This window comes from Callithrix jacchus, chromosome X, assembly GCF_049354715.1.
Source record: "Callithrix jacchus isolate 240 chromosome X, calJac240_pri, whole genome shotgun sequence".
Lineage (NCBI taxonomy): Eukaryota > Metazoa > Chordata > Mammalia > Primates > Cebidae > Callithrix > Callithrix jacchus.
This window is the reverse complement of record NC_133524.1, coordinates 70,258,795-70,286,237: the sequence shown is the minus strand read 5'-3', so window position 1 is coordinate 70,286,237 and position 27,443 is coordinate 70,258,795. Positions and strand designations below refer to the sequence as shown.

Sequence of the window (27,443 nt, the reverse complement as noted above, 5' to 3'; positions counted from 1 at the left end):
TCCGCCACTAAATATGATATTGCCTGTGGGTGTTTCCATAGGTGCTTTTTCTCAGTATGAGGAAATTCCCTTCTATTCCCAGTTGTTTTGAGTGTATTTCTCATGACAAGGTGTTGAACTTTTTCAAATGCTTCTTCTGCATAAGTTGAGATGATCACATGTTTTTTGAAAGATTCCCTGTTCGTATGATAAAATCCATTTATTGATGTGTGGCTGTTAAAGCAACCTCGCGTGCCTGAGATGAATGCTACCTGGTGACTGAATATAAATATTTTTATGTGTTGCTGGATTTGGTTTGCTAATACTTTGTTGGGTTTTTTTTTTTTTTTCCCCGTCCATATTCATTGTTTTACTTTCAAGTTTATATATGATTTTGTTGCCAGGCTTATGAGTTAGGAAGTTTTCCCTCTTCTTCTCTTTCTTTTGGAAGAATTATTGAAGAATTGCTATTAATTTTTACTTCCATATTTAGTACAATTAACCATTGAAGCCATCTGAGCCTGGTCTTTTTTTCTGAGCAGGTTTTTTTTTTTTTTAATTACTAATTCGATCTGTTTCATTTTCGCAGATCTCTTTATCTTGTCTGTTTCTCCTCAAGCCAGTTTACATGGTTTGTGTCTGCCTAGAAATTCATCCATTTCATCTAAGTCATCAAATCCATTGGCATACCATTGCTCATATTATTTCTTTATAATCCTCTATATTTTCATAATGTCGATAGTAGTGTCTCCTCTTTCTTTCTTGATTTTAGTAAATAGAGCCACCTCACTATTCTCTTTGGTCAATCTAGCTTACGGTTTGTCAATTTTGTGGACCTCTGCAAGGAATCAGATTTTTTTTTTTAAATTTTTTATTGGATTATAGGTTTTGGGGTACATGAGCAGAGCATGCAAGACAGTTGCGTAGGTACACACATGGCAGTGTGCTTTGCTTTTCTTCTCTCCTTCACCCACATTTGGCATTTCTCCCCAGGCTATCCCTCCCCACCTCCCCCTCCCACTGGCCCTCCCCTTTTCCCCCCAATAGACCCCACTGTTTAGTACTCCCCTTTCTGTGTCCATGTGTTCTCATTTTTCATCACCCACCTATGAGTGAGAATATGCGGTGTTTCATTTTCTGTTCTTGTGTCAGTTTGCTGAGGATGATGTTTTCCAGATTCATCCATGTCCCTACAAACGACACAAACTCATCATTTCTGATTGCTGCATAATATTCCATGGTGTATATGTGCCACATTTTTCCAATCCAGTCTATTATCAATGGGCATTTGGGTTGATTCCAGGTCTTTGCTATTGTAAACAGTGCTGCAATGAACATTCGTGTACATGTGTCCTTATAGTAGAACGATTTACAGTCTTTGGGATACATACCCAGTAATGGGATTGCTGGGTCAAATGCAATTTCTATTTCTAAGGCCTTGAGGAATCGCCACACTGTCTTCCACAATGGTTGAACTAATTTACACTCCCACCAACAGTGTAGAAGTGTTCCTTTTTCTCCACATCCTCTCCAGCATCTGTTGTCTCCAGATTTTTTAGTGATCACCATTCTAACTGGCGTGAGATGGTATCTCAATGTGGTTTTGATTTGCATCTCTCTGATGACCAGTGACGATGAGCATTTTTTCATATGATTGTTGGCCTCATATATGTCTTCTTTCGTAAAGTATCTGTTCATATCCTTTGCCCACTTTTGAATGGGCTTGTTTGTTTTTTTCCTGTAAATCTGTTTGAGTTCTTTGTAAATTCTGGATATCAGCCCTTTGTCAGATGGGTAGACTGCGAAAATTTTTTCCCATTCTGTTGGTTGCCGATCCACTCTAGTGACTGTTTCTTTTGCCGTGCAGAAGCTGTGGAGTTTCATTAGGTCCCATTTGTCTATTTTGGCTTTTGTTGCCAATGCTTTTGGTGTTTTGTTCATAAAGTCCTTGCCTACTCCTATGTCCTGGATGGTTTTGCCTAGATTTCCTTCTAGGGTTTTTATGGTGCCAGGTCTTATGTTTAAGTCTTTAAGCCATCTGGAGTTAATTTTAGTGTAAGGTGTCAGGAAGGGGTCCAGTTTCTGCTTTCTGCACATGGCTAGCCAGTTTTCCCAACACCATTTGATAAACATGGAATCCTTTCCCCATTACTTGTTTTTGTCAGGTTTATCAGAGATTGTATAGTTGTATGTACGTTGTGTTGCCTCCGGTGCCTCTGTTTTGTTCCATTGGTCTATATCTCTGTTTTGGTACCAGTACCATGCTGTTTTGATTACTGTAGCCTTGTAGTATAGTTTGAAATCCGGTAGTGTGATGCCCCCCGCTGTGTTCTTTTTGCTTAGAATTGACTTGGCTATGCGGGCTCTCTTTTGGTTCCATATGAAGTTCATGGTGGTTTTTTCCAGTTCTGTGAAGAAAGTCGATGGTAGCTTGATGGGGATAGCGTTGATTCTGTAAATTACTTTGGGCAGTATAGCCATTTTCACGATATTAATTCGTCCTAACCATGAACATGGAATGTTTCTCCATCTGTTTGTGTCCTCTCTGATTTCGTTGAGCAGTGGTTTGTAGTTCTCCTTGAAGAGGTCTCTTACGTTCCTTGTGAGTTGTATTCCAAGGTATTTTATTCTTTTTGTAGCAATTGCGAATGGCAGTTCGCTCTTGATTTGGCTTTCTTTAAGTCTGTTATTGGTGTAGACGAATGCTTGTGATTTTTGCACATTGATTTTACATCCTGAGACTTTGCTGAAGTTGCTTATCAGTTTCAGGAGTTCTTGGGCTGAGGCAATGGGGTCTTCTAGGTATACTATCATGTCGTCTGCAAATAGAGACAATTTGGCTTCCACCTTTCCTATCTGAATACCCTTTATTTCTTTTTCTTGCCTGATTGCTCTGGCTAGAACTTCCAGTACTATATTGAATAGGAGTGGGGAGAGAGGGCATCCTTGTCTAGTGCCAGATTTTAAAGGGAATGCTTCCAGTTTTTGCCCATTCAGTATGATATTGGCTGTTGGTTTGTCATAAATAGCTTTTATTACTTTGAGATACGTTCCATCGATACCGAGTTTATTGAGGGTTTTTAGCATAAAGGGCTGTTGAATTTTGTCAGATGCCTTCTCTGCGTCAATTGAGATAATCATGTGGTTTTTGTTTTTGGTTCTGTTTATGTGGTGAATTACGTTGATAGACTTGCGTATGTTGAACCAGCCTTGCATCCCTGGGATGAATCCTACTTGATCATGATGAATAAGTTTTTTGATTTGCTGTTGCAATCGGCTTGCCAATATTTTATTGAAGATTTTTGCATCTATGTTCATCATGGATATTGGCCTGAAGTTTTCTTTTCTCGTTGGGTCTCTGCCGGGTTTTGGTATCAGGATGATTTTGGTCTCATAAAATGATTTGGGAAGGATTCCCTCTTTTTGGATTGTTTGAAATAGTTTTAGAAGGAATGGTACCAGCTCCTCCTTGTGTGTCTGGTAGAATTCGGCTGTGAACCCGTCTGGACCTGGGCTTTTTTTGTGTGGTAGGCTCTTAATTGCTGCCTCAACTTCAGACCCTGTTATTGGTCTATTCATAGTTTCAGCTTCCTCCTGGTTTAGGCTTGGGAGGACACAGGAGTCCAGGAATTTATCCATTTCTTCCAGGTTTACTAGTTTATGCGCATAGAGTTGTTTGTAATATTCTCTGATGATGGTTTGAATTTCTGTGGAATCTGTGGTGATTTCCCCTTTATCATTTTTTATTGCATCTATTTGGTTGTTCTCTCTTTTATTTTTAATCAATCTGGCTAGTGGTCTGTCAATTTTGCTGACCTTTTCAAACAACCAGCTCTTGGATTTATTGATTTTTTGAAGGGGTTTTCGCGTCTCAATCTCCTTCAGCTCAGCTCTGATCTTAGTTATTTCTTGTCTTCTGCTGGGTTTTGAGTTTTTTTGATCTTGCTCCTCTAGCTCTTTCAATTTTGACGATAGGGTGTCAATTTTGGATCTCTCCATTCTCCTCATATGTGCACTTATTGCTATATACTTTCCTCTAGAGACTGCTTTAAATGTGTCCCAGAGGTTCTGGCATGTTGTGTCTTCGTTCTCATTGGTTTCGAAGAACTTCTTTATTTCTGCCTTCATTTCGTTGTTTACCCAGTCAACATTCAAGAGCCAGTTGTTCAGTTTCCATGAAGCTGTGGGGTTCTGGGTCGGTTTCTGAATTCTGAGTTCTAACTTGATTGCACTATGGTCTGAGAGGCTGTTTGTTATGATTTCAGTTGTTTTGCATTTGTTGAGCAGTGCTTTACTTCCAATTATGTGGTCAATTTTAGAGTAGGTGTGATGTGGTGCTGAGAAGAACGTGTATTCTGTGGATTTGGGGTGGAGAGTTCTGTAAATGTCTATCAGGTTTGCTTGCTCCAGGTCTGAGTTCAAGCCCTGGATATCCTTGTTGATTTTCTGTCTGGTTGATCTGTCTAGTATTGACAGTGGAGTGTTAAAGTCTCCCACTATTATTGTGTGGGAGTCTAAGTCCTTTTGTAAGTCATTAAGAACTTGCCTTATGTATCTGGGTGCTCCTGCATTGGGTCCATATATGTTTAGGATCGTTAGCTCTTCTTGTTGTATTGATCCTTTTACCATTATGTAATGGCCTTCTTTGTCTCTTTTGATCTTTGTTGCTTTAAAGTCTATTTTATCAGAGATGAGAATTGCAACTCCTGCTTTTTTTTGCTTTCCATTAGCTTGGTAAATCTTCCTTCATCCCTTTATTTTGAGCCTTTGTGTATCCTTGCATGTGAGATGGGTTTCCTGGATACAGCACACTGATGGGTTTTGGATTTTTATCCAATTTGCCAGTCTGTGTCTTTTGATTGGTGCATTTAGTCCATTTACATTTAGGGTTAATATTGTTATGTGTGAATTTGATACTGCCATTTTGATGCTAAGTGGCTGTTTTGCCTGTTAGTTGTTGTAGATCCTTCATTATGTTGAAGCTCTTTAGCATTCAGTGTGATTTTGGAATGGCTGGTACTGGTTGATCCTTTCTATGTGTAGTGCCTCTTTTAGGAGCTCTTGTAAAGCAGGCCTGGTGGTGACAAAATCTCTGAGTACTTGCTTGTTCGCAAAGGATTTTATTTTTCCTTCACTTCTGAAGCTCAGTTTGGCTGGATATGATATTCTGGGTTGAAAGTTCTTTTCTTGAAGAATGTTGAATATTGGCCCCCACTCTCTTCTGGCTTGTAGTGTTTCTGCCGAGAGATCTGCTGTGAGTCTGATGGGCTTCCCTTTGTGGGTGACCCGACCTTTCTCTCCGGCTGCCCTTAGTATTCTCTCCTTTATTTCAACCCTGTTGAATCTGACGATTATGTGCCTTGGGGTTGCTCTTCTTGCGGAATATCTTTGTGGTGTTCTCTGTATTTCCTGCAATTGAGTGTTGGCCTGTCTTGCTAGGTGGGGGAAATTTTCCTGGATGATGTCCTGAAGAGTATTTTCCAGCTTGGATTCATTCTCTTCATCCCCTTCTGGTACACCGATCAAACGTAGGTTAGGTCTTTTCACATAGTCCCACATTTCTTGGAGACTTTGTTCATTCCTTTTTGCGCTTTTTTCTCTGATGTTGGTTTCTCGTTTTATTTCATTGAGTTGATCTTCGACTTCAGATATTCTTTCTTCTGCTTGGTCAATTCTGCTATTGAAACTTGTGTTTGCTTCGCGAAGTTCTCGTATTGTGTTTTTCAGCTCCTTTAATTCATTCATATTCCTCTCTAAGTTTACCCATTCTTGTTATCATTTCCTCGAATCTTTTTTCAAATCTTTTTTCAAGGTTCTTAGTTTCTTTGCATTGATTTAATACATGATCTTTTAGCTCACAAGAGTTTCTCATTATCCATCTTCTGAAGTCTAATTCCGTCATTTCGTCGCAGTCATTCTCCGTCCAGCTTTGTTCCCTTGCTGGTGAGGAGTTTTGGTCCTTTCTAGGAGGCGAGGTGTTCTGGTTTCGGGTGTTTTCCTCCTTTTTGCGCTGGTTTCTTCCCATGTTTGTGGATTTGTCCGCTGGTCGTCTGCGTAGTTGCTGACTTTTCGATTGGGTCTCTGAGTGGACACCCAGAATGTTGATGATGAAGTATTTCTGTTGCTTGGTTTTCCTTCTACCAGTCTAGCCCCTTCGCTGTACGACTGCTGAGGTCCGCTCCAGACCCTGCTTCTCTGGGGTGCACCTCTTGCAGCTGTGGCACAGCGAGGGATTCTACCAGTTTTTTTTTCTGCTATCTTTGTCCCAGGATGATGCCTGCCTAATGTCAGTCTTTTGGATATAGAGGGGTCAGGGAGCTGCTTGAGGAGACAGTTTGTACTTTATCGGGGCTTAATTGCTGAGCTGTGCGCTCTGTTGTTCCTTCAGGGCTGTTAGGCTGCTATGTTTGATTCTGCTGCAACACAGCTCATTAAAAAACCCTTTTTTTTTCTCTCAAATGCTCTGTGTTGAGGGGTTTGGGCTTTATTTTTGGATGTTCGATGAGGTGTCCTGCCCAGCTAGAAGGCAGACTAGCCACTGTTTGGCTGCCGAGGCTCCGCCCTGCTGTTGTGTGATTCGCCCTGTTCCTGCAGGCTCTGCCGTGGTCTCCGCCACGCCCTGCGGCGGAGTCTCTTCGTTGTAGCGTGTTGCCTCAGCAACGGCAGGCTGCGTCAGCAGTGGGCGTGTATCTCAGTAGGGACGGGTTGCCTCGGCAACGGCTGGCTGCGTCAGCAGTGGGCGTGTATCTCAGTTGGGGCGGGTTGCCTCGGCAACGGCTGGCTGCCTCAGCAGTGGGCGTGTATCTCAGTTGGGGCGGGTTGCCTCGGTAGTGGTGGACGCCCCTCCCCCACAGAGCATCTCGGACCGTCTGCTCGGGATAGTTTGAAATCGCGGTTTTGTTCGTCCCACTGGGTATCCCAAACGATCTGTCCCTGCAATCCCCTGGGCTGGGCTACTGTCCAAGTCTCGTTCAGTCTCAAGTCCAGCCCTCTCAAGTCTCAGGTTGCCGGTTCAACAAGGCACCTGGACAAGCGCGCCCTGTGGGGATTGCTGGGTAGGGCCGGCCGCAGCTGCCCCGGCTGCCGGCTTCGCCAGGCAGACCTACTGCCTGGCGTCCCGTGTCTTTTTATTCTTGGGAGTTTCCCCGTTCTGTGGGCAACAAAGATCAGTCTGGAAATGCAGCTCTGACTCACCGTTTGTGGATTCAACGCGAGCTCCAATCCTGGGTTGTTCTCATAGCGCCATCTTGAGTCCTCAGGAATCAGATTTTTGTTTCATTGATTAGTCTCTGTTATTTTTCCATTCTTTATGTCATTAATTTATGCTCTAATCAGTGTCCACTTTTCTCTTCAATCTGCTTAGGTTTAGTTTGCTCTTTTTCCCAGCATCTCAATGTGGAAGGTAAAGTTATTGACCTGAGCTATTTCTTATTTTTTAAAATATCAGCATTTAGAACTGTACATTTCCTTCTAAGCACTGCTTAACTGCATCCCAAAAGTTTGACATGGTGAGCCTTCATTTTCATCTATCTAAAAAATTATTGCCTAATTTCCCTTTTGATTTCTTCTCTGATCCTTGATTGTTTAGGAGTTTGCTAATTTCTGTATGCTCATGAATTTCCCAATAATGTATGCTTTATCGATGTGTAACTTCGTTCCATTGTGGTTGGGGGACCTGTTTTATATTATTTCTATCCTTTTACGTTTATTAAGGTGTTTTAGACCACCATATGGTCTATCCTAGAGAACATTTCAGGCGTACTTGAGAGGAATATACATTCTGATGTTGTTGGGTGTAGTGTTCTCTGAATGCCTGTTAGGTCCATTTGACATATTGCTTTTTCCAATCTGGTATATCCTTGTTGATACTCTGCCTAGCTTCACTATTCATTATGGAAAGCAAGGTATTGAAGTCTCAAACTATGTTTGCCAAATTATCTATTCACCCTTTCATTTCTGGCAGTGTTCACTTCAGGTATTTTGGTGTTCTGTTGTGCAGTGCAAATATATTTATAATTTACATATCTTCCTGTTGACACCTTTATAATTGCAGAATGTTCATGTCTTATCTCCAGTCATATTTTGTGTTTTAAACTCTACTTTTTTCTGGGGTTGACAAAACTACTCCAGCTCTCTTGTGGTTGCTCTTTTCAGTGTAAGTATTTTCTCCTCCTTTTACATCCTAACTGCCTGTGCCTTTGAAGTGTGGGTCTTGTAGACAGCATCTAGTTCAATCATGTTTTTATCACAGCCTGCCAATATCTGCTTAACAACACGTTTGTATTGTTCAGTCTATTCACCCTGAACTTAATGTGATTACTTAATGTAATTACTGTTGGGGTAGAATTTATGCCTGCCGTTTTTTGTATTTTCTTTCTCATGTCTTAATGTTCCTCTGTCCCTGCACTGAGGTATTCTTTTCTGCTAAACAGATATTTTCTCATATGCTCTATTCATTTCCTTGTTGTTTCTTTATTGTATTTTTGAGTTGTTTTCTTAGTGGTTGCCCCACAGTTTACAGTTCGCATTTTAACTTAAAGGAATCTTGGTCAGATTGATACCACCTTAATTTCAATATTATACAAAACCTGTGACCCTATAAAGCTCGAGTCTCTTCTCTTTTGTGCTACTATTGTCATAAAAGCACTTCTTTATTCCTTTAAAACCCATCTATAATGATTGCTTTATGCAATAACTGTCCTTTAAATCAGGTAAAAGAAAGGAAGAGTTACAAATAACAATACATTCCTACAGTCTTTTGCCAGTACTGTGTAGTTAGTTACCTTTAGTGGCATTCTTATTTGTTCATCAGGATTTGAGTTACTGTCTGCTGTCTTTTGCGGATTTCGCTTTAATACTTTTTTTTTGTAAGGGAAGTCTGCTGATGATACATTCTCTCAGCTTTTCTTTATCAGGGAACAGCTTTATTTCACCATCATTTTTGAGGGATAGTATTTCTGGATGGAAAATTCTTGGTTAACCTTTTTTTTTTTTTTTTTCCTTAACCCCTTCGACTGTGACTTCTCAGTACCTTTTGGTTCCCTTGGTTTCTGATAAGAACTCAGTTGTTAATCTTACCGGGGGTCCCTTGTATGTGGTAAGCTGTTTCTCTTTGCTGCTTTCCACATTCTCTCATTGTCTTTGATTTTCGACAGTTTGACTAAAATGTGTCTCGGTGAAGATATCCTTGAGTTCATCCTCTTTGGAGTTTCTGTGCTTCCTATTTGTGTACATTAATGATTTGAATCAAATTTGGGGAGCTTGGGCCATTATTGTTTCAAATATCCTTCCTTCCTCAAGTTCCAATTTCCGTTGAGCCCCTCTAGTGAATTTGTCCTTGTACTTATTGTACATTTCCACTTCAGAATTTCTACTTGGGTGTTTTAAAAACACTAATTTACATTCTGTGATGATTTCTCTATTTGGTGAGACATCATTCTCATACTTCTCTTTAATTCTTTCCACGTGGTTTCTTTTAGTTGTTTGAACATATTTATAATAGCTGATTTGAAGTCTTTTTCTAGTAAGTCCAATGTCTGGGCTTCCCTCTGTGTGTTCCATGCTTTCCTGTTTCTTTGCATGTCTCATAAGTTTTTGTTGAAAACTGGACAGTTTAAGTAATAGAACATGGCAACTCTGAAATTCAGATTGTCTCCCCCCCCTTCAAGGTATTGTTGTTGTTGTTTGGTCCTATTAATCTTGCTGTCATTTGTTTGTTTAGTGACTTTTCTGAACTACTTCTGTAAAGTCCGTATCCTCTGTTATGTGTGGCTACTGAATTCCCTGCTTGGTTGGCTTAGTGGTGACCTGGTGATTGGACAGAGATGTCTTTACATGCCTGGAAAAGGTAAGTTTCCTAGTCATTGCCATGGGGCTCTATGCATATGTTGGACATGCCTTGAACACACAGCCAGGCAATTGACAACTCTTTCACAGAGCCTCAAAGTAAAGCAGAGTTGACCGTTTAGGCACCTTTTGGGTCTTTCCAGACCATGTCATAGTCCTAGGTAAGTGTCTGGCCTACTAGATTCCCAGGAATAGGTTATCACTTTTAAAAGTCGCAATGGTCGCCTCATTACCTGGATTTTCCTTTAAAGGTATTCGTTAGCCTGTCGTGTGCCCCCGGTGTTATTCACTGCCTGAGGGAGCTGCAATGTTGAGCAACTGCCTCCAAATATTTTTGACAAATGCATCCAGGGAAAAAGGTGTTTCAAATGAGGCAACCTCTGAGTCAGTCCAAATAAAGACAGCCATGTAAGTAGGGCCTTCCAGGGAACTACCACACAGATCAAATAATGAGAATTCTTGGGAATGCGGCTTTGCAGGAGCTCCAACCTTGTTCTGTTCCCTCTGCTGGCTGCCAGGCTGCTGGTTTTCATCATGATCGCAGGCTGTTGGTATTCAAGGCTACCACGGAGTTGCATAAAGGGCCAGGAGGATAGGGCTAGTTGAAATGCCACATAGCTCACTGTTCCTACCAAGATTCTGCTGCTTTTCTTGAATAAACATGCGCGCCCAGGGTTGCCCCTCAGCTTTAGGTGAATTTGCAGGTTTCCAAAAACATTCATTTTGACAATTTTTGCCAGTTTTCTTCTCATTGCTTTTATGAAGGGGAGCAATTTTAGAGGTCCTTACATTGCTGATTTTGCTGACTCCCTGAACGACTTTTCATTATACCTACCCCTGAGGGTGTTTGTTGCTAGGCGGTCCTCTGTGCTTGGCACTTAGGTATCTCTCAATAATAACTTTGTGGGTTACCTACCGGCCACGTGAAAGGGATCACAGCAGGAGCGCTAGAAGCAAAGATGGATAACTTACCACTTTGGGGCTCAAAGTTGTCGTTCTCAAGTAGATTCCATTTAACTGAAACATTTAAAGCCTTACGATCACCAAGCCTGCATCTGGTCACCAAATTATATCTTAACTCAGTAAGATGGGTGCAGGGATGGAGGATCAAGGATGTGGATTATTTTTGGCCACTGTGTCTTAAACACAACCAGGCTTTTACCTGCATATTTGGCAGCAGCCCGGCTAGTATCTCTTGTCACAGCTAATTTTATTCCTAGCCACTTCAGAAGTGGCTGAGGGCCTCAGTGAGTAAGAGTGCAGATGAGGTGCTGCAGAAATCTCCCATATGAAGAGCTAGAAACAGAAATTTATTTCAACAACTAGGCTTGGTTTTGAGTAACTCCTTAGCACCAGTCTAGGATTTCCCACTGAAATGGCTTGATTTATATTGAGGCAGCCCGCCACCTGGGCAGTTATTGATAGGCCTTTGGGTAAAAAGCAGCCCTCACCCAGGAGACTGCTCTTCACACCACAGCATGGAGATATAACTCCATCCCTCTCCTTTTGAATCAACCTCTGCATATCAACAAATATCACATGGTCGTTGATCAAGGATTCCTTTGTTGGCCTAAGACTTGTGTTTATGTAGAATAACCTGCCTCTGAAACCCTTTGAACTGTAGCTGCTAACTTACTCACAATCTGTTTGTTCAGGGTGTGACTTCTCAGATATTCTGGTGCCTTGGATGAATACGTCTGTAAGGTTGCCAAGAGCCTTCAAATAACAGTATAATGTTTAAGAGTCAGGCAAATTTTACTCTGAATCCAGGCTCTGCCACTTTCTTAGCCGCAACCTTGGATAAACGACTTAGTTTCTCTCAACCTCAGTTTCCTAACTTGCAAAACTGAGGATAAGACACAGATAGATTGTAGGAATTAAAGATGACAATACGTGTAAAGCATGTGGTGCACTATCCGACAGCTAGCTAATGCTTCAAAAAATGTTAGGTCTAGTTAGTATTGAGCAACCTCTTACTCAAAGGGGCCAGTCCTGGCACTCTGCAACACCAAACAGGCAGCCCCGCTTTGGTGTTGCAGAGTGCCAGGACTGGCCCCTTTGAGTAAGTAACCTCTTAATGCCATAAACAGTCAGTCTGTTTTAGTGACCCAAGTTAAGAGATTCATAATCCAGTTGCCTCACCTGACCAACAGTGAGCTGCTTTTCCCCTATGTTTCCACGGATGCAAGGTGGCCAGGGAGAGAGATCCTCTGTGTTCATGACTCTCCCTGGTATGCTTAGTGATGCTGGTTGACAAGAAAATTAGTTATCCTCAAATTAATGCATTTACGTAATGGCCAATTTGCCACACTTCCTGAATTTCCTGATTGTCAGGTTAACAGCTTTCACAGGAATATACTCATTTTCAGTTATTAAAGATGAAATGTACCTTTCTGAATATTAACTCGATGGAGATGGATATACCTTAGGAATTGGGGAACAATCCAGAATTAAAGACTGAAAAATTTCTGAATTATTATTTTTTCAATCGAAAATCTGGCATTTTATATATGATAGAATTCCTTAAATATTTTTGATATACGTGGGAGTCTTTTGAATACCATTAAAATATATTTTCAAGATCAATGCCTTTTTTTCTTCTTAGTATTCTCTCACATTTTTTCAAATGGCTTTATCAGGCAGAATTGCTTATTTCGATTGGGAATAAAGATGGTTGACCAAGTGCAGCTGGGCTGTGCCTCTTCTCCAGAGAGGAAGTGAACTATTAAGTAAATTTGCACACTTCAAACACAACTTTTGAGAGAAAACATGAGAATTAAACAAAGGGGCAATGGAAGACACTGTGGTTGAAGAGGGAGGAAGCGGGGCTGCCTGTTTGGTGTTGCAGAGTGCCAGAACTGGCCCCTGGAGACAGACTGGACACGAGAAAGTGGTGAGTGAAGGCGCCCTAGGGCACCACATTCCTGCTGTGGACCTCTGAGATCCTAGATGCAAGAGTTCCCTTTGGACTGGCAGGCAGAGCTGCTTGGAGAAGATGCAGAGGCATTGCTTAAACCCGTGTGGAGCCCAAAAGGTTTCAGTGTGCTGGGCAGCTGCAGCAAAATATGACTCTCGGTACCCACCCCCAAGGCTCTGTGTCCTGCCCTAAGCGGCCACAACTCCTACCCTCTGCTGGGCTGGGAGATAGCAGAGTCCAGGCACACTCATGTGCCCAAGACAGGCCCCACTGCCATTGCCACGGGACCAAGGTGCATCTGAACCACTTGCCCTTGTGTTTGCCCCTCCTTCCCAAGGCTGCCTGCTTGGCTGTTTCTGTGGCAGTGGGCGTGGGGACAGGATAGGAGGGATGGGGGAGGGGAAAAGAGAGGGGGTGGAAGAAGAGGAGGGATTTCTTCCTAACTCATTCTGTAAGGCCAGCATTACCCTGAGGTAGACACACAAACCAGGCAAAGACACACACACACACAAAAAAAAAAACAAAAAAAAACAAAAAAAAAACAAAAAAAAAACCACAGGCCAGTATCCCTGCTGAACATCAGTGCAAAAATCTTCAACAAAATACTAACAAACTGAATCCAACAGCACATCAAAAAGATAATACACCATGATCGATTGGGATCTATTCCAGAAATGCAAGGATGCTTCAACACACACAAACCACCAACAGAACAAAGTTTGAAAATGATACGATCAGCTCAGTAAATGCAGAAAAAACATTTGACAAAATTCAGCATCACTTCATGATAAAAACTCTCAACAAATTAGGTACAGAAGGAACATACCTCAACATAATAAAAGGCTATCTATGACTAACCCACATCATACTGAATGGGGAAAAGCTGAAACCTTTTCTCTAAGAACTAGAAGAAGACAAGGATGCCCACTCTCACCACTCTTATTTAACATAGTAACAAATGTCCTAACAAGAGCAATTAGGCACCAGAGAGAAATAAATGACTTCCAAATGGAAAGAAAGGATGTCAAATTAGAACCCTTCACAGATGTCGTGACCAGATAGATGGAAAAAAACTAAAGACTCCCCAAAATCTCTTAGAACTGATAAACAAATTCAATAGAGTTGCAGGATACAAAATTTACATACAAAAATCAGTAGTGTTTCTATGCATCAATAATGAACCAGCAGAAAAGGAAATCAAGAGAGAAACCCCTGCAGCCATAGAAAAGAATGAGTTAATGTCCTTTGCAGGGACATGGGTGAAGCTGGAAGCCGTCATTCTCAACAAACTAACACAGGAACAGAAAATCAAACACCACACGTTCTGACTCACAGGTAGGAGCTGAACAATGAGAACACATGGACACAGGGAGGGGAGCACCACACACTGGGGCCTGTCAGGGGGTGGGGGGCAAGGGGAGGGAGAGCATTAGGACAAATACCTAATGCATGTGGGGCTGAAAACCGACATGATGGGTTGATAGGTGCAGCAAACCACCACGGCACATGTAAACCTATGTAACGAAGCTGCACATTCTGCACATGTGTCCCACAACTTGAAGTAAAATTTAAAAAAAAGGAGCAACCTCATTTAAAGTAGCCACAGAAAAATGTATCTAGGTATAAATGTAACCAAGGATGTGAAAGATCTCCATAATGATAACTTCAAGACACTGATGAAAAAAATTGAAGAGGACAAAATAATGGCAAGACATTCCACGCTTATGGATTAGAAGAATGAAAATTGCTCAAATGGCAATACTACCCAAAGCAATCTACAGATTCAATGCAATCCCAACCAAAATACCAGTGATATTTTTTTTTACTGAAATGGAAAGAGAAAACTCCTAAAATTCGTATGGGACCTCTAGAGACCTCAAATAATCAAAGAAATTCTGGGGGTTGGAGGGAGAGGAAAACAAACAAAACTGGAGACATCACTCTGCCTGACTTCAAAATATACCATAAAGCTATAGTGACCAAGACACTGTGATATTGTTATAGAAACTTAAAGGCTTAAATGGGAGACTCAAAACTATAAAAATGATAGAAGGAAACAAAGGAGAAAAGCTTCAGGGCATTGTTCCAGTAGGGCAAATATTTTATGTGTAAGACTACAAAAGCACAGGCAACAAAACCAAAAATATGCAAATGGGACCACATAAAACTAAAAAGCTTCTGTACAGCAAAGGAAACAATCAACAGAGTGAGGAGACAACCTGTAGAGTGAGGGAAAATACTTACAACCTAATCGTCCAATAAGAGACTAATATCCAGAATACACAAGGCATTCAGAGAACTCAACAGCAAAACTCCCCCAAATAATACTATTAAAAATGAGCAAAGGATCGGAATAGACATTTCTCAAAAGAAGACGTACAGGTCACCAAGAAGTTTATGGAAAATTTCTCAGCCTCACTAATCATCAGGGAAATGCAAGTCCAAACTAACATGAGATATCCTCTCACCCCAGTTAGAATGGCTATTATGAAAAAGACAAAAAGATAAGTTTTGATAAGGATGTGAAGAAAGGGGAGTTCTTAAACATTGTTGGTCCGAGTGTAAATTAGTGCAGACATCATGGAAAACAATATGGATGTTTCTCAAAAAAACAAAAATAGAGCTATCATATGATCCAACCATCCCTTGACTGGGTATTTATCCAAAAGAAAGGAAGTTGGTATATCGAATAAATATTTGCTTCCCCATGTTTATTGCAGCACTATTCACAATAGCTATGATATGGAATCAACCTAAGTGCCCAACGACATGAATGGATAAAGAAAATGTGGTCTCTATACACAGTAGAACATTATTAAGCTATCGTCCCATTATTCGAGGCAAAATGGATGAACCTGGAGGATAGTATGTTAAGTGAAACAAGGAAGGCACGGAAAGAAAAATACTACACATTCACACTCATATGTAGGAGCTAAAGGAAACTGGCCTCGTAGAAGTAGAGAATGGAATTGTGGTTACTAGAGACTGGGAAGTGTAGAGGGGAGGGGAGGATAGGGAGAGGTTGGCTAATGCACACAATATTACAGATTGATGGGAGGAATAAGTTCTAGTGTTCCATAGCACTGAAGGTTGAATATAGTTAACAGTATCGTATAGCATATGCTAAAAAAGCTGAAAGAGGGGATTTTGAATGTTTCCAGCACAAAGTAATGATACATGTTTGAGGTAATGGATATCCTAGTTACTCTGATATAGTCATTACACATCGAATAGACGTATCAAAATATCACTCTGTACCTCATACATATGCACAATTATTACATGTCAACTAAACATAAAAAAAGGAAGACAAATACCACATGATCCCACGCATGTGTAATCTTGAAAAGTTGGTCTCGTAGTAGCAGAGAGTTAAATGATGGTTGCCAGAGGCTGGGGGTGGCAGGGCTTGGTGGGGATATGGCAAGAGAAGATGTTGGTCAAAGAGTACAAAGTTCCATTTAGACAGGAGCAAGAAGCTTTAGTGGTCTACTGCAGAGCATTATTAGTTAAAAATAATGTATTGCATAATTTGAAACTGCTAGAAGAGATTGTAAATGTTCTCGCCACACACACACACACACACACACACACACTCACACAAATGCTAGGTAGGTGAGGAGATGGATATGCTAATTAGCTTCATCTACTCATTCCATATTGTATACATATATCAAAACCTCATATTGTACCCCATAAATATACATAGTTATTATTTGTGTTTTTTTAAATAAAATAAATTGATAGAGACTGTGGCTTCTGGGAAGATGGTATACATGTACATTTCCCTATTCTTCCCACTAAGTACAACTTAAAATTCTAGACACATAAGACTGAAAGTGGAAAGAAGAAAGCAGACCAACTGGGGACCTCAGAACGACATGGTGGTGAGTTCCCTGGGTTTTGTTTTTGCCTGATATATCCAAACTTGGAGCTGAAGAAACCAGCTACTGGGGAATGCCAAAATGCACAGGCAAAACAGAAGGAAACGAAACAAAACAAGTGAAGAAACAAAGAAATAAACCTGCAAAAGCCTGTTTTTCCTAGCCTAAGGATCAGAAAAGGGGCAGCCCAACAAGACAGAAAATGTTTTCGCAATAACCGCTCTACTCCAGCCGAACACCTCAGAAAACTCTGTGGCCCTTTCCCCACTCATACCAGCAAAGGCCTAGTGGGAAGCGTAGGCTTCCACGTTCTTTTCCATGAGCAGAGACAAGGGCCCCTTTGCGCTGTCGTACCAGCGGGATTATGTGGAGATCTCCAAAATATACCCCTACCAGGCCATAAGGAGACACCCCTCTTTGTCCCTGCTGGGATGATGTCAAGATTTTCACCACCACTCAGTGTTAAGGATGCCACTGAATCCTTGGGCTAAAGAGAAAGTCTTCCAGATGTAAATTAGGAGAGCCATTACGGAAAACAGTATGAAGCTTCCTCAAAAAGTTAAAATAGAGCTACCACATGACCTTGCCTTCCCACTCCTGGGAGTATATTCAAAGGCTATGAAATCAGCATGTCAAAGAGATATCTGCATTCCCATCTTCATTGCATCACTATTCACAATAGCCAAGATTTACAATGAACCTAAGTGTTCATCAGCGGATTAATTAATAAAGAAAATGTGGTCGATATACACGATGGAATATTGTTCTGCCATACAAAAGAAGGAAATCATGGCATTTCCTAACAACACACGGCATTTCCATGTGTGGAAGGTGAAAAAGTCGATCTTTTAGAACTAGTGAGTGAAATGGTGGTTACCAGAGGCTGGGGTTTGGGGGAGCGAGGGAGATGTTGATCAAAGGGGACAAAATTTCAGCTAGACAGGAGGAATAATTTCAAAAAATCGATCCTACACCATGGTGACTATAGTTAATAGCAATATGTGGCATACTTGAAATTTGTTGAGAGTAGTTTTTACGTGTTCTCACCACACAAAAAGTGATAAGTATGTGAAGTAATGCATGTGATAATTACCTTGATTTGGCCATTTCACAGTGTATACTTATTATGAAAACATCATGTTGTACAACATAAATATATACAATTTTTATTTGCCAATTTAAATAAAAAGAACAATGAAGACTAAGTCTTCCAGGACTTCAAAAAGTGAATTGAACTGAATGGAAATGATTACAAAACATATCAACATCTGTGGTGCAAAGCTAAAGCATTTTTGAAAGGAAAATTGATGCCATTGAGTGCTTCCACTAGACAAATGGAAAACTATCAAAGCAGTAACCTATGATGTCACTACCCTAAACTAGAAACAGAAAAGCAAAAGAAGCAGAAGGAAGGAAATGTGAAAGATGGGTAAAATAATCAATGAAATGTAAACCCGAAAAGTAATTGAGAAAATCAATGACATAAAACCTGAGGTCTTTTAGAAGACTCATAGAACACACATACATCAAGAAAGACTGACAAAATAAGCCCATGACGATTCGTTGCCTTCGTACATATTTACTGAATGACTTCAATAACTATAGTTATGAAACTTTTCATATAGTTGACTTTAGGAAGCTAAACCCTTATGTTTGCAATGTGAATCATACAGTGGAGAGCAGAAATAAAAGAAACATCGGACTCTTGATTTAAATCACACCAAAATTTAATTTTTGAACTAACAGCCACATCCCTGTCTTTCATCGTAGAAACTAGTTTCTGCAATGTCTTTCACAATTAACTCAATTTCCTTTCTAAGAGGTAGAAATGATACCCAAATAACTGCACTATGAGTTCAATTATTCATGCTACGAGCATGTCCTTGCAAATTGGAAAGTTCTTGGAGACAAAATTTCTCGTGATTTAGGTAATGCTAAAAGTAAGGTAGTTGAAATTTTTCAGACTTTGAATCGACTATTCTTCCATATTGTTAGAAAGATCTTGCATTACATGGACATTTGCATGGTGACTTAGTTGAAGGTCTTCTGCTTTTTGTAAAATACTATATATAGACTCACAGTTTTCTATTATGTGTTATGTAACTGAAATAATATCTTTTTACGATGTCTCCACCTAAAGTGTGTGTGTGTGTGTGTGTGTGTGTGTGTGTGTTCTACAAGATTCAAGCCATTTTTTTAATTGGCCGAATTAATAACCTCAGACCCTCTTAATAATGATCATAAACTGCTTTTTTTGCTGTTGCTGACCAATTAATTCTAATTTTGGGCAACAAATTTTGTCAATCTGATTAGACTGTTAGAGGGAACATTCTTATCAAATTCATCATGTATTTTTTTTTTACATTTCTCTTAAGATTGTCCACTTTATTCTCTTTACATTTCTTCCAACAAAATGAATAAACAGCTTGTGCACTTTCTCTGCCGCAGCAAATGCAACATCAACAACAACTAGGCGGGCAAGGGGGTGAGATGAGCGTTTTTACATCAAAATGCCCATCCATAAAAGCAGAAATGAATTATAGAATTAGAAAAATCACCATTTTTTTAGCCATCAAAGTAATAATTCAGGCAAGAGCCCGGAATGAATACTAAGGCCAAGAGGTAAACTTTTGTTGGAGAACAGAATATCTGCATGTCATCGAAATATCATGCCACAGACTACTTGTTAATCATAGAGGGACATAAGTACCTTCACAATGTAGTACTCTGTCTGACAAATACCTTAATTAAGTGATAAAACTGATGAATACAAACAGCATCACCCGTAACTAGAGAAACTGGCATTAGGAGCCTCCATATGTGATATAATGTGAACTACTCATCACCTACTTAATATTCACTCCCAAAGCGTCAAACGTAAATATAAACAAGAGGCAAATATCAGGCCAACCCATATTGTGGGACACTTTACAAGACAACGGGCCTCGCCTCTGGAAAAAAAAATGTCATCGTCAAGGTTTAAAAAATTGGTTGGGGTACTATTGGCAATTAGAAGGCACTAAAGAGACATGACAACCGTGTGCAGTGTATCACGTTTGACTGGATTGTTGATCCCCCCAAAAATCTTTCAAAAGGATATTATTGGGACATTTGGTGAAATTTAAATATGGACTGTATGTGGACTTGGATAATAGTGCCCCTTCATTGTTACATTTCTTCAACGTGATAGAGGCACTGTGGTTTCATTGGAGTACATTCTAGTACTTAGGAGGTACATGCTGAAGTAACTGGGTGAAGTGTTTGGAACTGTTATGTGGTTAAGCAAGAAAAAGAATACTGAGAGATAAAGCAATGAGATAATGTGAATCTAGGCAAAAGATTTTTCACTGTATTACCTCCTCAGCTTTGTGTATTTTCAAAATAAAACGTTGAGGAAAATAGATTCCTCATATTTAGAGTTATGCACTGAAATGTTTCCAAATCAAATAAGATACACTAAGATATCCACATGTGATTTTTGTACTTTTTTGATTTCTGATATTTGCTTGAAAATAATCTGGAGGAGGGGGAGAGGACAGGATATGTAGGAGATGTGGTTGGCCATGAGTTGTTAATGGCTACAGCTGGGAGACGGATATTTGGAGGTTCCTCATGCTATCCTCTCTTGTGCTGTCGTTCTCAAAGTGTGGTCCCCTACCAGCAGCGTTAGCATCACCAGGGAACTTGTTAGAAAAGCAAACTCTGGGTCCCACCCCAGATCTTGTCATCTGAGAATATAGATATGGAGCTCAGAAATCTGTGTTTTATCATGCCCTCTGGGTGATTCTGATGCGTGCTAGTGTTTTAGTTTAGGTGTTTTAATGTAGCATATGCGAAAAATGAAATAAAAAATGCACCATAGCCGTTACATTTACTATGGGAGAGAAAGGTAGGTTTGACATTAGCAAAGCTATAAATGGAAGGGGGCATGAGAGGGGTTTGTGTGTTGCCCGTATATCTTGTTGCTTGCTCTAGATACTAACTGCATGTGCACGTTTAATTTTTGAAAACTCATTAAGAGGCCTGGCATGGTGGCTCACACCTGTAATCCCAGCAATTTTGTTGGGCAGATTGCTTGAGCCCAGGAGTTCAAGATAGCCTGGGCAACATGGCGAAACCCCATCTCTACAAAATAGACGAAAATTACCTGGGCATGGTGGCATGTGCCTGTAGTCCCAGCTACTTGAGAGGCTCAGGCAGGAGGATTGCTTGACACCAAGAGGTGGAGGTTGCAGTGAGCCAAGATCACGACACTGTACTACAGCAGCCTGGGTGACAGAATGAGGGGCTTCTTTTTTGCCTCTTCTTTGCTTACAAATCAAATAAATAAAGCAACCCAAGGGAAGGAAGGAAGGAAGGGAGGGAGGGAGGGAGGGAGGGAGGGAGGGAGGGAGGGAGGGAGGGAAGGAAAAGGGTAAGAAAGAAAGACATAGAAAACTCATCAAGATATACATTTATAGTTTTTTTACATTTTGGATTATGAGTTAAACTTTGCCGAAGGTTTTAGAAAAAATCTCGAAGCTACCCTAAGCTGGGTATTCTACGGATACTGGATTTTCCCCTAACTGATCCATAGATTCAGTGGAAATGCAATCCATGTCTGTTACAATAGAGTCTCTGGGAAACTTGACATTGCATGTTAATTTATGCAGAAGGACAAAAGGCATAAGACATGCAGGGGGTGGTGTGGTGGTGTAGGGAGAGAGGAAGAAGGAAGGAAAGGAAAGGAAAGGAGAGGAGAAAGGAAAAGGAAAAAGGAAAAGGGATGGGAAGGAAAGGAAAAAGAAAAGGAAGGAAGGGAATGGTGGGGTGGTGTAGGAAGAAGAAAGGAAGGACGGAGGAAAGGAAAGGAAAGGAAAGGAAAACACAAGGAAACTATTTTAATATGGAAATGCTGGCAGCATTTCTCTAAAATCAGGAACAATCCAAATAAGCCCAGTTTTGCTGTCACTATTAGATCTTGTACTAGGCTTCCTAGCCAGCACAGTCAAAAAACAAAACAAAGCAGAAAACCGTAAGTTCAATTCTATTTCTACTGCTTGTAAACTCACAGATAATTTCAGAACGCCTATAGAGTTTGGCATGTTGGCTGGCTTTAAGATCAAGTCACGTTTTGAAAAATTAAAAGCATTTTTGTAAAATAGATCCAAATAGAAATTGTCATTTTAAACAGACATCAAGTACAAGAACACCAACAATCTACAGTATCTTGGGATAAATACAATAAATGATGTGCAAGACCTAAATGCACAAAAGATAAAACTAAAAACTAAACTGAAACACTAAAACATTAAGGACCCACATAAGTGGAGACATCCCAAGTTGGTGAATAGGAAGGCTGAGTATTCTACGGATAGTGGTTTCTCCCCCAACTGCTCCATAGATTCAGTGAAAATGCAATCCAAATCTGTTACAACCAAGTCTGGAGGAGACTTGACATTGCATACTAATTTATGCAGGAGGACAAAAGGCAAAGGATAGCAAAGATGTGTTTGGAAATTATGAATAGCATGCAGAGACTTGCCCTAGCAGTTGTCAAGATGTATTATGAAGTGAAAAAATTTAAGACAATGTAGTAGTGGTACAGGAATAGACACATTTATCTATGGAACGTAACAGGGAGTTCGTAAACAGAGGCACACAAATATGGACGAACGTGTCTCCAGGCTTTGCTTCTTGGGGGTTGCAAAGTCACCACTGATTGGGAATCCGCGGCATAGAAATATGGATCGATCTTTAATTGCGTGCTGAATTTTTAAAAGGTAAATTACAGAATACCAAGTACATGAGTTAAAAATGCATGCACGCAAAATATTTCACACTCAAAGGGAGACTAATCTGGGAAACAAGCCTTGGGGAGCATAAAGCTCGACGATCACTTCAGGATTTCTTGACTGATCTAGTGCAGCGAACAGGAGAAGCTAGAGGGCGGTGAGGGGGCGTGGCCTCAGAGCGTGAGCGGCAGGAGGTCTCGAAGTTCATTGGTCGCCAGCCACAGGGGCGGGAGGTCGAAGGCAGTGCAAGAGCTCATTGGCCTTTGTGGCAAGGGAGGGAAGGGAAGCAGAAGGGGGTCTTCCCTCAGACGCTCTGACTGATTCTGACTTGCTAGAGGCTGGGGTAACCGCAGGCCGACATCAGAATTAAACGTTTGTTCCCCACGCCTCCTATTTCCTCCCACCCTCCTGAGCCAGATTCCCACACCCTTCCCCTCTCTGTTACCTCAGCAGGGAACCCCCATCCTCTCCTGATGTCCCATTCCGCCGTCAGCTCTCCCGGGACCCCTTTTGTGAGGACCCCTTGCTCCAGCCCCCCGAGTCCCGGCCTTTGGCCAATGAGGCAGGAAAGGAAAGGAGAAAGGAGAAAGGAGAAAGAGGAGAAAGGAGAAAGGAGAAAAAGGAGAAAGGAGAAAAGAGAAAGGAAAGGAAAGGAAAAAGGAAAAAAATTCCTCATGGAGCTGTTTTTGATTCAGAGGTCGAGGAGAGAGTGAATGATTGGGCTTCCTAAGGAAGTGGCGCATTCTGGGGCGGTGGGGCTGGGTGTGTGGGGTGGGGTGGGGGTGGGGGGAGATGGTGTGCTCAAGCACAATTGTTGAAGTGTGGAGAGGAGTATGGAAGATTTGGGGGAGGCTGTGGAGGGAACGTGTGGGTTTGCATGAAAGCAGAGAGGGTCAGCCCCAGAGAAACACTGCTGCCCTAGGAGTTCCCTATGGGCTAGATCGGAACCTGAGACTTCATAGGGGGCTCAACAGATGTATGCTGAATGAAGAATCAAGGGAATCGGCTGGGCGCGGTGGCTCACGCCTGTAATCCCAGCGCTTTGGGAGGCCGAGGAGGGTGACTCACCTGAGGTCAGGAGTTCAAGAGCAGCCTGGCCAACATGATGAAACCCTGCCTCTACTAAAAAATAGAAAAAATTAGCCAGGCATGATGGCGGACACCTGTAATCTCAGCTACTCGGGAGGCTGAGGCAGGAGACTCACTTGAATCCCAGAGGCAGAGGTTGCAGTGAGCCAAGACCTGCCATTGCGCTGCAGCCTGAGCAACAGGAAAATGTGGTACATATACACCATGGAATACTACGCAGCCATAAAAAACGATGAGTTTGTGTCCTTTGTAGGGACTTGGATGAATCTGGAAACCATCATTCTCAGCAAAAGGACACAAGAACAGAAAGCCAAACACTGCATGTTCTCACTCATAGGTGGGTGTTGAACAATGAGAACATGTGGACTCAGGGAGAGGAGCATCACACACTGGGGGAAGTTGGGGGTGGGTAAAGGAGAGACAGCAGGGGGTGGGGAGGGAGGGGAGGGTGGGGAGGGATAACATGGGGAGAAATGCCAGATATAGTATGCACCTAAAGTAAAATAAAAATAAAATACAAAGAAAAAAATAAGAATCAAGGGGATGCATGAAGGGATGAATGAAAATAATAATTGAAAGAGGGCCAGGGATCCAGGAGAACAATATGATTTCATGGGGTACAAGAGGGAAATCAGCTTAAAGGGGGAGCAAGGGAATAATTAAGTGTAAGGTGGGGGTGCAAGAAAAAAAATCAGCATGAATCAGCATGAAATTGAATATAGGACAATTTCATATAGGGGAAAATTGAATACAGGACATAGGAGAGACTGCAACAGAATTGAGTGCTGGGGGCGCAAAATCCCGTGTGGGGAATGAGTGAATACAGAAGGTTCGGAAGAGAATTGAAGTGGATGCCAGGAATAATAGTTGGATTTGGCAGAGTGCAGGATGATACACAAGAAGCGGGTGTAGTAATGGTGGAAGGGGGAACGGGAGTGCATGTGCATGCCTGAAAATGGGGTCTATGGTGAAGGTTCGGTAAGCAAGGAGAATGATGACTGGATTCGATGGGTACAGGATCCATGCCAAGAGTTTCTTGGGAAGGGGCTGTGTATGAGCGAGGCTTTCTGGGAAGGAGGCAACATGAGCAAGGAGGTCACAGTGAAGGTTGGTGAAAACCATGGGAGGAGAAGGGGAGGGAAGGCAATCTGATTCCAGTAGTGAGAAGGATGGAGAAGCATTCAGCCACCTCTGATAGGGTTTTCCAAGCGCAGAGGAAGTCCGTTGGGGTTAGGGGATCATGTGGCCCTTCTGACCTCCCCTCCTGACCCTGGAACCATGGATCCCAGAGAAATACCTGCTGCATCCTGCTGCCCCTCTGACTCTGAATGCACCACAGGGTGTGAGACTGGCGCACCATGGGGTACTGAACTTGGCCCCAGAAGAGTTACAGATTGCTGTGACCTCTACCACAACCACAGCATCACTGCCCAAATCAGTGGCCACAAGCATTCCTGCATCTTCCAGGCCTGCGAGTGTCACAGTTGTGCCCTCTTCTCACAAGTATGGTGTCTGAGATGGGGAGGGGTCAGGCATCCTCCAAATGGGACTAACCTTTGCCCTGAAATCCTTTACTTCAGAGAACACCTCAGGGTCTTGCCTGCTGTGAGTGCCTTGAAGAGGGAGCAGCAGGCACAGCCAAAGAGACACCTGGCTCAAGGACTGAGAAGGAGTATGGCTGCCCCTCCCAAAGCTCCCATCCGTGTCAGGAATTTTACCATCAGAGCAGGAGTTCTCAGTGAGTGTTTCTGGCCAGGGAGGGAGCCAGAGTTTGGGTGGAGGAAGCATGAGTAGTTCTGTCACCAGTCCTGTCACAGAATTGCAGTGTGACCTGGGGCAAGTTGCTCCCTGGACCTTAGTTTGCCCGGGTGTAAAATGTCATCAATGTTATCTACCAAGTGTTTGTAGGAAGGCGAGATCTGGGGCACAGGGGAATCAAAGAGCTCCATGGTGAGATGAGACCTGAGACTGGAGGTGGGGTGAAGTAGGGTGAGGTTGAGGGGAAAGACTCACCAAAGCTGCTCCTGGTCTTTTGCAGCTGGCAAGGAGAACAACATGCTGCAGTCTGAGAGCCACATCTTCACAGCCCCCGAGGAGGTAAGGAGAGTCGGTGGCCAGTTGGGGAGGCTACCACCCAGCCACTGTCCAGACACCTTGCACTGTGTCCCAAAGACATGGGTTTCATCTCCAGTCCTATCATCAGCTCACCATATGACCTTGAGAAAAATTGCTTCTCCTCCCTGGGCCTCAATTTCCCCAGTTGCAAAATGAAAGGTAAGACTGCTTGGTCTTCAAGGTCTTTAGAGCACTGACATTCTAGGCTCCTATCCTCATCCCAAAAGATGTCCACACCTCCTCTCTCCATGGCCAGCCTGGTACCTGACTGCAACGTGTGCTCTCTGCCCCTGCAGGGGAGCTCCCAAGGGGCTCTGCTGCTTGGCCATGCCCCAGAAACTTTGTCTCTGCCCCGTACTCCAGTGACCTTGGAGCAGCAACTGGTTTCTCCTTCTGGGGATCCCCACAGGGCCCCTGCCCTGCCCAGCATGTGAGTAGTGTGAGGACCATGGAGTAGGTTGTGTCTTGTGTGCCTAACCTTGTTCCTGATGCCATGGGAAATGGAGGAGGGAGAAGGAGGAGGAGGAGGAAGAGGAGGGAGAAGGAGGAGGAGGAGGAGAGCAAGGTAGCATCTAAGACTAACGGGTAAGGACAGGGCTCTCCTAGCTTTGCTATTTTCTATTTTTGAGACTTTGGACAAGTGACTTTATGTGTCTGAACCTCCATTTCCCTATGGATGTGCTGAGGACAATATTCTATACCCATAGCATTGAAAAGACAACTGGCACAAGGCCTGCTACGTAGTAGGGCTTCAACAAATGGGAGTTGTTGTTTCACATGAAACAGGTGGATGGGATAGAAGGTCCTGCTGAAAGGTAGGGTCTGTGCTGACAAGGGCCACAGAGGCCCAAGGCAAAGCCTGGAGGCCATTAAGGAAAGCTTCTTGGAGGTGAGCCATGCTTGTCCTTCAAGACCAGTGAGGACTGGGCAATATGGAAGTGAGAATCAGTCCCTGAGCAGGGACAGTAATAACATCTCTCCAGGTGCTTTGCAAATTAAAACACAGACACCTGTAATTTCCCATGATATTTGTCATTGCCCTGGGAGGAAAAAGCTGGTAGGAACAAATGTCCCTGTAATGGAAAAGAGGTGTGGGAAAGAAACCTGGACAAACAGAAGAAGGGACTTGCCCCAGCCACAATGACCAATGGTCCAGCAGGCATTGGGATCCCCACATCCAGATATTGGAAAATCCTGCCCCTCTCTGTGTCTACTGGTAGGATGTGTCTGCCAGCAGATTTAATCCCCTGGCCTCTACTTTCCTTGTTTCTAGATGCTCAACTCTGATCCTCCAGCCCTGTGCCACCCTTGACCCTCTTCTACTGCAGCCACAGGTCCTGGGAAAGTAGTGGGATCCAGAACCCTGGGAGGGGCGGAGCTTAGTGGATGGGAAGAGCAGAAGGCCTTGGTGGGGGTGGGGGAGGAGGTTGAGGGAACAGGGGGCTGAAGGGGCACTTGTGGCCTTGCGAAGAGGTGTAGTTTCCCAGTGCCTATTCTCTCACACCCTTTCCTTTGCAGGTCTCCAAAGTCTCTGACCAGGCTTTGGTTTCTGCCTACTCAGAGTGGCAGCGGAAGCTGGAGGCTGCTGAGGCTCTGCTGACTCTGAGAAACTCTGCCCAGGCCCCTCCTGACTCCATCTCCCTGCACCAGCCCTGCAACCCACCAGGTAGCCTGCTCCCTGAAAGGAGAACACAGAGTGGGAATAGCTGGGGAATGGGGGTCGTCGTGGTAAGCAGGTTCTAACCGAAAAATCAGTCAGTAAGTTGAATCTCCTTGGGGCCAAGCACCCAAGCTCTTCAGGATGACTCCCGAGATGGTAGTTGAGGGCTGTTTAGTGAA

At 42.6% G+C, this 27,443-nt stretch overlaps 1 protein-coding gene across 5 annotated transcripts in view; it reads left to right on the top strand.

Annotated features, from left to right (window-relative positions):
* Window positions 1-27,443, top strand: part of LOC144576405 (doublesex- and mab-3-related transcription factor C1) — a 73,340-nt gene that overhangs the window by 44,565 nt on the left and 1,332 nt on the right. For 4 of the 5 annotated variants that reach the window (XM_078363561.1, XM_078363562.1, XM_078363559.1 and 1 more), the window contains 5 exons: window positions 25,070-25,227; window positions 25,528-25,586; window positions 25,901-26,034; window positions 26,878-26,938; window positions 27,123-27,270. In XM_078363561.1, coding sequence (XP_078219687.1) covers window positions 25,164-25,227; window positions 25,528-25,586; window positions 25,901-26,034; window positions 26,878-26,938; window positions 27,123-27,270 — 466 coding nt within the window. In that variant the 5' untranslated portion in view covers window positions 25,070-25,163. Of the gene's footprint in view, window positions 1-23,742; window positions 23,827-25,069; window positions 25,228-25,527; window positions 25,587-25,900; window positions 26,035-26,877; window positions 26,939-27,122; window positions 27,271-27,443 lie in introns of all 5 variants that reach the window. The other variant, XM_078363560.1, reaches the window with a different exon arrangement.